This window comes from Ptychodera flava, chromosome 3, assembly GCF_041260155.1.
Source record: "Ptychodera flava strain L36383 chromosome 3, AS_Pfla_20210202, whole genome shotgun sequence".
Lineage (NCBI taxonomy): Eukaryota > Metazoa > Hemichordata > Enteropneusta > Ptychoderidae > Ptychodera > Ptychodera flava.
Genome location: NC_091930.1, coordinates 36,766,351 through 36,776,031, shown reverse-complemented (window position 1 = coordinate 36,776,031; position 9,681 = coordinate 36,766,351). Strand labels below are relative to the sequence as shown.

The window sequence follows — 9,681 nt, the reverse complement described above, 5'->3', positions numbered from 1 at the left end:
AAAAAATCAATCGGTCAAAACTTCAATAACTCCATGGATTTAAAAAGGAGTCTTAACAAACGATAGCCCTGCATGAAAGTCGGAAAATCTGTGAAAAAAATACGTGCTTAAAAAATAGCGTCTGCTCTCGCAAATCTTGGCGTACGCAGGTTCCTCTTATGGCACTATCAGATGCAACTTTGTTGAATTTTCTAGTGTTCATTTGTTTGTAGAATGTCTTCTCTTGTCCTGCTTCTAAAACTTGGTGTTCAAATTAGCAATAGGTGCGTTGTGAAATGCCATCGTTCTGCCATAGACAGTAGACTACTGTCTATGGTTCTGCACAATTTGACTTGAGTTCAGACACAGTCCCTCTGTGGTGGAAGGACTGTGGACAATTTTTTATCACATCTGCCAGCAACGACATTGCATATTGTAAAACAATGCGTGACGTTGGCAAGGCCACAGTCATTCTAATTTGCCATAAGCTTAGTTTGTGTGTAGATCAGGAAAATGTCATATATTGTTTCACACAACAAAATTAATGAAAATATGATGAAGAATTAAAGCTATCGTCTCTTAACATTCATCCCATGCATAGGTTTATGGACTACTTTTACCTAGCGAAGGCATGTTGGTGCTCTATATGAGAACATGGCACAATTTACGATGAAAAATTTTCAACTTCGCGAGTTTGCAGCACTTTATTCTCAAGTGCCGATCTATTTCAGCATTCCGATCTGGCGAGCGGTCTTCAATCAGAAAAACAATGACGTGGTTCGATCAATAAATCGAACCACGCGAAAATTTTTGCTATGTTCATGTTGTCATAGTATAAATGTAAATGACAGGAGTGGTTATCATATAGTAGTTTATCGTTTCACCGTAGACTGCAAGATAGGCTCGTCTACCTTTCGGCCGTCAGCATAAGTGCACATACTCTCACCTCCTTGGTTTTGAAGTACGCCACCAATCGATAGAGCTCGGTGATCCTTGAGGATAGAGTATGCCTGCGCCCGAACAATCTAACTAGGGTCACAAGTCACCGAGCAGCATGTCCGCTGTGGTGTGTTCACACTTCAGCATACCATGAAATGACGTGACCCTGCATCATCTTCAAGTCAATCTTCAGGGTGTTTAGAGACTTACAAAGATGCCAACCGTCGGAAACATCATCCGGGGACTTTCCCGAGGAGCAAATCGCCACCTGCGATTGACCGGCAAACGAGGACCCAGGGGGTTCATGACAAGTAAGTGGACACAACGTCTGAAGCGAAGGTACAGTGCAGTACCATTTGTGTGTTACCTACATGGAATAATCAATATCGAGCCAGTGTAGTTTGTTTAATTTGAAACGTAATGTGAAATTCTCATTCGATTGTTTACCATGTGCAATTACCTGTTCAAAAATGGTCAATTTGGAGTGTATTAATTATTCCGTGAAACCAATCGCTCGGAATTCTGTGCAAACCAAGCTCGCCATTTGTCGCTTCTGTTGTGGGTCATCTGCGGTCAAAGGTCACTCGTCCTTTCCATTTTCGGGGCTCCATGCTCTTACAAATGTGTGTCTGTCGTTCAACGCTTTTTTATCACCTTAATTTGTGGCACAAGTGTGGAGCTAGGCATGCAGATTTGAAGTTGTATGCATAAGTAATGAAATCAATTTTTCGCCACAACAATATGCAGACGGATGGAAAACATGTCGACACATATCTAATGTAGGGATTTTACATGAAATGATAGACAGCTACAATTAATGAATAAATTATATATCAAAAGAAAGCTCTCTTCAAGACCAATTGATTGCATTTTGTTTGATGAAAATTGGTTCAGTACGTGCAGAGATATGTCCTGTTGAATTTGAAAAAAATCAGCTTCCTACTCATATTTAGAAATTATGCCATGGTAGACACCTGTAGTTATCATTACAACCAGGTGACCCCATATTGAACATTGTTTGAGGAAACTAGAATTGCAATTTCTAGTGCTTTTTGCAATAACTCAAGCATTTCTTATTGAAAATTGATGAATTTTTTTGTGGATATTGCTGATGAAATGTTCAATGGTTTTTAATTTTTATAAATGAAAAATATTATTTAGAATGCTGTTTACAAGGTAAACAAATAAACAATACCTGTAAACAATCAAATGATACCTGTGACATTGATCACTGTATGCATTATGTATTGTGAACATCAACAGAAATATGATAATCATATTCCATCATATATTACTTTGCATATATGAAAAAAGTTTAGATTTATGTTTACAAGGTAAACAAATAAACAACAATACCTGTAAACAATCAAATGATACCTGTGACATTTTAGAACTTGATTTAAATTTAACAAAATATATTTTTATATTTTTTTTAATTTGAACTTCGGAAATTTTTTTTTGATTTTTTTTTGTGTGATTACAACTTTTATTAAATGATTATGAAATGTCTGATTAATGTAGATTTTTTACAATTACAGAGAACTTTTCCACAAAGTCAAAAAAACTTCGTTCTCAACCCTTTGTCCTAACACGCATTTATAGAATAAACAACTGCATTAAAGTGGATGCAAAATTACGCTGCCCCGGAAATACCATAGACCCTCGAAGTCAGCGGTCCGAAATACAAACCAGTATAAAAACCAACTTTTCCAAAGTCCGGAACACCATCAATGAGGAAAGAACAAATTAATAATCTACGGCCTTTTTTCTTCAGAGAGAACCAAAATAGTCCCCTTCTCGGGAACTAAAGATCGAAACTAAAATTTCAGTATAGTATCGGCAAAGTGCGGTGCACGTGAGCAGTTCAGTATAGTATCGGCAAAGTGCGGTGCACGTGCGTATGCCTACACTGCAGTGCTGGCTTGACAACTTCTCAGTGTCTATCAAAAAATATCACCCGGAAATCAAACTACTTCGAACAAGATAACGTTAGAAAGGGTAAAGTCATATAGAAATATATATCTCTAGATCCTTGCGTTTGATAAGAAATCAGACAAATCTAGCTGCAAAATCGTGAACGTCGGAACTCAGCAGAACCTGCGGCGAAGCGCTGATTACTTGTATGTGATTCCTGGGAGTGCCCGGATGTAAAGTTGGGGTGAAACCATACTCGCTAAAAAGGGCCTTAAGCATCATTTTTCGCATCGTCAGACTCGTAACTATTGCAGAATTACAATTAATATTTATCATTAAATTAATTTTTTTTCAAAAAAAACACAAACGAAACACAAAGTTTGATCACAGAATGAGTTTTTCTCGGCCGATTTTAACGTTCGCCCCTCAAAATGAAGCCCATGATCTCTACTTTTGTACCACCCTTAAAAAATAGTGATGCGATCAGAATAAGTCATGCGGAGAGCCTATCAAAGAGGTATATGTTCGATCTCCTTCGCGGGACATTTGAGGTCACCACACAACGCTCATAATGGATGCCAAAATCGCCGGTACGCGTGAGTTTGTAGTTGTGGCTGCCTTTGCCATTTATCGTAGTACAAAAGTGAAAATTTCCCAAAATGAAGTGAAAATAATAAGCTTCAACACTACAGTTTCATTTTATCTGATTATTTGGTCTATTTAAGAATTAAAACGAAAGTTCGGACTAGACCTGCATCTAACGCGTACGTTCAACACGAATGTCACGTGACCTAAAATCCCTATCTAATGTACAATCATAGTTGGTCCCGGTTGGGGGGGGGCACTTCCATTACTTGCCAATTTGTATACGTGCCGCCCAGTGGGATAGTATTTCAGCCACTTGGTCTAAAATGGAGGAGTTGGTCACGGTCCCTTGGTGGTTTGGTTGTGCATTTATTAGCTTCGCTGTTAACGGACACAGAGCCTATCAGGAAGGTTGATTGTCTGTAGTCGTCGATCATCTGTCCGTCAACTCTCACTGTCTTCCCACAAATCGCCAGTTCCATTTCTTTGAAATTCAGTATGCAGGTTCTCAGGGGTGACCTAAGTCGAGTTGTGTGGTTCGACTTGTTGCCAAAATTTGCATATTTGTATGTTAGGAGCAATTTTTCCATAATGTGGTTTAAAAAATCTTCCCTGAAACTGCTTGTCTGATTTATAGAGTCTCAATTGATAGCAAGTCAAGAGTGTTTCAATTTAAACTTCTTCATAACATTTTTTACACAAATCAACAGCTTATTCTTTTAATACTGTTAAAATATCCTTCGAACTGTGTGGAATTTGTCAGAATTTTCCAGAGACAATAGAACATCTATTTTACAACTGTAACCATACGAAAGGCTATGGCAAAATATTATGCATGTAATGGGTCGATCACTAGCTCTTAGTTCGACTCCATCAAAGCTTTGTATGATTCTTGGTGATCCAGCAGATAATCTTAATGTGAACTTTATTTCTTTGGTAGTTCGTAAATATATTTACAGATCAAATTTGCAGGGCAACCCCTTTCTTTTCGGGGTTTTGTTTTATTCCTCAGAAAAATTCATGATATTGAATTATATATAGCTAAGACCAAAGATAAGCTTGACACTCATAATGACAAGTGGTCCCCTTTTCTGGACCTTTTTTCAGCAAATATAAAATGCAGGGGGACTCTGGACACCACTCTGCTCTTGTTTCCCAGTTTTGGTTTTTGTCTCTCTTTTGCTTCATTGTCTTCTGTTTTCGTTTTTTTTAAATAAAAATTTTGTTCATTACAAAAAAAAACACCAAAAAAACCTGCTTGTCTGATTGCTTTGAAACTTGATATTAAGGTTCCTTAGATTGACTTTGCAAGATTTATTCAAATCATGCTGAAAATTGCATATTTTGTGTTTTGGGGCAATTTTTTCTGTTTTTTTTTTAATCTGAAACCGCTCATCAGATTTCTTTTAAATTCGATGTGAAGGTCTGTTGGTATGATCTATCAGTTTTTTTTACAAAATGTGAAAAAGTTACTATGTTTAGGAGCAATTTTTGCAGTTTGTGATAAAAAAATTTCCAAAATCATAAAATTTCTGAGAATCTCCTTGCCTGATTGCTTTTGTACACAAGTTCGTTGGAATGTCCTTATTCAGATTAGTTGAATTTACGATAAAACTTGCATACTTATAATTTTTGGGCAAATTTTTGCCAGTTTTGGTCAAAGAAAATGTTTGTTTGGACAATTGAGCTATGGTAAAATGTTAAAAATCAGGCAAAGTGCCCCAGCAATCACACAGCCTGCAATGATGATGTATGCTAATATCACATGTGGGACTGTCTTATCCATTTGTCCCATGTTCAATCCATATTCCAATAATCAACAAACCAGCCACACTTAATAACATATCACAGCAGAGTTACATCGGCAGCTGGGTCGCTAGTCTAATATGCTGAGGACACCCAATTCATATTGAAAACTATTACTAATAGTGATTTCTAATCACTTTGTGTAGCATTGATCATACCTCAGTCCCTCGGAGGATCGTGATCATACCATGTTAAGGTAGAATGCGGGTAACAGTGACGTTAATCAGGATTTTTCTGAAACTTTCAGGAGATGTCTAGGATGAGATGAAATGTTAAAAAATGAGAAAAAAGATGGGGTCCCCATGCAAATTTTGGAGATATGGCGACCTCTATGTTGTCCCGCGAAAACATTTAGCTGAAATTGGTTAAAATGTTGTATTATTCGATTATCTAGTTTATTGAATAATAAAACTGAAATATAGTGAAAGCAATTTAACAGATTTTATACAACACATGTCCCCGTATTGTATTGTATTAGTTTTATGATCTGCTTTTGAAAATATCAGAAAATATAACAACGTTTCCATGAATAGTGCTTTTATAAAAAGAGCAAGTTTGGCCCAAATTTTGATTTTCATTACAAATGTCATGATCTGAAATCTACGTTTTCTTTAAACTCTCATAAATTAAGCCCAACAATATATGGATTTCGAATCAAACGAAAAAATGGGGGTCACCGCACAATTTTTTAAGATATGGGCATTTTTAATACAAAAAAATGCTACACTGAAGCGCCCTCTAGCGACAGATCCCTGTTAATTTGATATTCGAAACTTTTTTTAATAGGTATTAAATAAAGTTTTGTTCACTTAAATACTGCAAATAATCCCACATTTGTCACACTTAAAACGGGCCTGTTACACAAAGTTTGCTATCTTGGTGTGAACTGTTTTGACAAACCAAATTTGAAAGTCGCCTCTCAAAGTAATTGTATGCTATATCACGACAAGAAGACCACTTCCGGAAAGAACGCTTGCAGAAAGAATGTTCGTACGCGTGCGCAGATACGATGCGCAGTACGAAAATTCGCATTAACCAGCAACCTACCTTAAATGCTTTACATTAAAAAATATTTGAACCTCTCCTGTCGGGGTCTATCTTAATGAAGAAAAGTGTATCTCTCAGAGTTGTTGATATTAGAGAATGTGCTCCCGTAACATAGCCTAAAAGCATAAAAATAGACATGTAATTATTTTGAAAGTAGCATATATTCGTCAACCTCTGTGCAAAAACTTTTAACATTAATAAGACATGAGTGATGAAACGCAATGCTGAGGTCAATTTTTAGTATGGGCTCACAGGTCTTTCCTATGTCCTTGAAGATCCCGTGGCTTTGTGAATAGTATTGGCTCTAACAATCATTCCCGTTTCTTTTTATTTTTCCAGCTAAATGTCAACACACTGGATACTTCAGGAAAAGTAAGGATCTGTGAAATAATTGTGTTTTTTTTCATTCCTGTTCATTTATTTGACCATTGTTGACAGTGTGTCACAAATAGGAATAAAACCCAGTAAGCCGTAGCTTTTGGTGAATTTTATGTCAACGAAAGTTTCTGTGTAACTCCCCCAAGGATTCCTCCCCCCAAGGAGTTAAAACACCCATTATTCAGCCTGTCAACTCAGCCTGTACATGTGTAGACTGCGTTGTTATTGTTGACAAGTGAATTCTGCTCCGGACTAGAACTCAAATGTAAACAACAACAGTGCATTTCATAGTATAGGCACTGTGTTGACAAGCTAATTGGTGGGTGTTTCAGTGTGTTCTTTGGAGTCGAACAAGAACTTGCAAGTGACAAACAAAAGAAAAAGTGAAAAAATCAGAGAAAGTTACAGAAACTGGCCCTATAATGGAAAGAAGTTTAAATCTTCCAATTACAGTGCATTCTGCTATGTTCAAACTACCTATGTACCCCACCATGGGAACCATTTATATGGGTGTAAATCACTGTTATGATTTTGTTCGACATGTTTTGTTGCTCAAGAATCGGTCAGCAGTTCAAATCTTCAATAACTATTTTAGCTCTTTTTTCCTATTTCGGAGAAGTTCATATCATATTTAATCTTCAGATTTTTTGCTCTGCCAACATTCATTCAGAGGAGTGGGGAGGTGGTATGAGGACTCAAATGCTATGTCTTTTGTTTGTAATTTTCCCACCTTCCAAAATGTTCAATACTTTGCAGATGCTGGGTGTTTGCTGATTGTGCACACGTCTGCCCTGCAGACAATTCAATAGCAGCTCTTTAGTGAATATATACCGTGGTAAGATACAGACAGGGTATGCTTACAGTGCCAGTAAATAGGACCAATTATGAAGAAACGGCTTGGAATCTTGTACATGAATTTTGTGAACTCCCCGTATATGTAAATCATATCTTGCCAACATACATGTACTCTGTTTGTCTGTCTCTCTCTGCAGGTTTTTACATCATCATCCCGGAAAAAATTCCTGAAATTGTCGTACCCAGTCTGAAAGACTGTGAGGTAGGTTCTTGAATGTAACATTTTACTTCACTACCCACTTACTGTACAAATACAGGACAAAGAGAACTGTGAGAATGTATGTATGTGTGTGGGTGTGTGGTGTGTGTGTGTGTGTGTGTGTGTGTATGTATGTATGTATGTATGTATGCATGCATGCATGCATGTATGTATGTGTGTGTATGCATTTAGGTGTGTATGTATGTATGTACGTCTAATGTATGTGTGTGTATATGTGTGAATGTATGTATAGATGTATACTTCTATATATGTATGTTAAGTGATGTGGGTGTTTGTATGCACATGTACATATTATTTATGAATGTACATTGTACAAACGCATTCTGGTTGCGTGCATGTAGGTTTGTGTATGGTATGTGAATGTAGGTGTTTATTTTCATGGAAGAATATTGTGTTTGGGATATGTGTGTTTTACAGTGCCTGATATCTTATTGCAGGAAATTGAAACTGTGGATTGAAATTTACCCCTCAATATAGAATTACACGCTACATTATTCCAGCCACATCATGGCAGCAGAAAACACAAATTGGCATTCAACAAAGTTTAACCATGTATGCTGTGCCAGAAGATGCTAGTTTGTGCACAGATTTTCTAAAAAAAAAAAATGATATATAATGAGTCATATTATTTATTCTCATTGAAGCAAAATCTCCAAAGTTGTCTCATGAACTCTCTCTCTCTCCCTCTCTGTCTGTCTGTCTGTTTTTCTCTTGTTTTCTTAAACAGCTTAAGCCGTATGTCTCTCACCGGTGTCCACCACGCTGCAGGGCCCGATCTCGACAAAGCAGATCTTCGACCTCTGTGTGGCTCCCCAAGTCATCAAAGATTTCCAAGCTGGGAAATATGACCACCTAGATGAGTCAAAGTTAGCAGACACGGAACAAGCTGTCCAGAGATGATGATGTAGTTCGATGCTATTTCTGTGTTCATGTGTGTGTTTTATCTTTCTTTAAATAAATAAATTCATGTCTGTGTTCTCGAAATTTTTTGCAGAGTTTGATTTCTATAAGACTAGGAACGCCGTTATCTGATTGTTCAGGGTAACTACAATGGAATATAGAGATCTTTAGCCTTTTATTACATGCCTCATATATCGAACGTCACACGCTCCGTAGGATTTAATGGGAACTCATTGATGACGTTGCAGGCCGCATAGTCATCATTGGACTGAAAGTGAACCGGAACTATTTTCAACTTGTCAACTTTGGGATGTAAAAATGTTCAAATTACATGTTTTAAATAGGAAATCCTGTTTTTTAGAAAATTACGCATGAAAAATTGATAAACCGCATAACAGTGATTTACATATATCACTGAGCCATTCAATGATGAAAATTTGCTCCAGTTTTTTTTGGCAGATTTTCATCTAAAATGGAAATAAAGCATATGATTGTCATTTGCCAATAAACCTAAACATTTGGAATAAAAACTATGTAAGAGAGGTGTGTAATGAAAGCATTATAGCCCAAACAAGGGACTGTGTGACCTTGAAGCAGAAGACTATTTGCCCTCATAGTGTCGGGCAAATAGTCCCCTGTTTGACAAGAAAGAAATGAAACAAAATCTTGTCTTCTTTGAAACTCAACTTTGTTGCAAAACCCTATGCGTCCATTTCAAGCAGTGTATTATTATTTTCCAAAGAGTATGTGCACTGACTTGCACACTTTCTAACTAATAGAGAAGCATAAACATTTGATGATTTTTTTTTAAAGTCAAGAACGATTTCTTGGGCTGCGCCCCAAAGCATTAACATGCTACTATTTAATACTAAATACCTACTATTTAGCTTGTCAACACAACATCTGGTCCGTACCAGAATTCACTTTAATCAATAACAATTCAGTCCTATATATACAGACAAGCTGTATATTTTGTATCTCATCTTGCTTTGGGGTGTACAGCAAGAAAGTGAAGTCTGTCTACATTACGAAAAAAACTGAGAAAATAATCATCAAAT

The 9,681-nt window shown here is 36.8% G+C and overlaps 1 protein-coding gene across 1 annotated transcript; it reads left to right on the top strand.

The window, feature by feature from the left end:
* The first annotated feature begins 996 nt into the window (after nt 1-996).
* Nucleotides 997-8,707, top strand: LOC139129929 (large ribosomal subunit protein mL41-like). Its single transcript, XM_070695622.1, has 4 exons — nt 997-1,229; nt 6,610-6,642; nt 7,641-7,705; nt 8,451-8,707. The coding sequence occupies exons 1-4, from the start codon at nt 1,133-1,135 to the stop codon at nt 8,577-8,579; spliced, it is 324 nt and encodes a 107-aa protein (XP_070551723.1). The 5' UTR covers nt 997-1,132; the 3' UTR covers nt 8,580-8,707.
* The last annotated feature ends 974 nt before the right edge of the window (nt 8,708-9,681 follow it).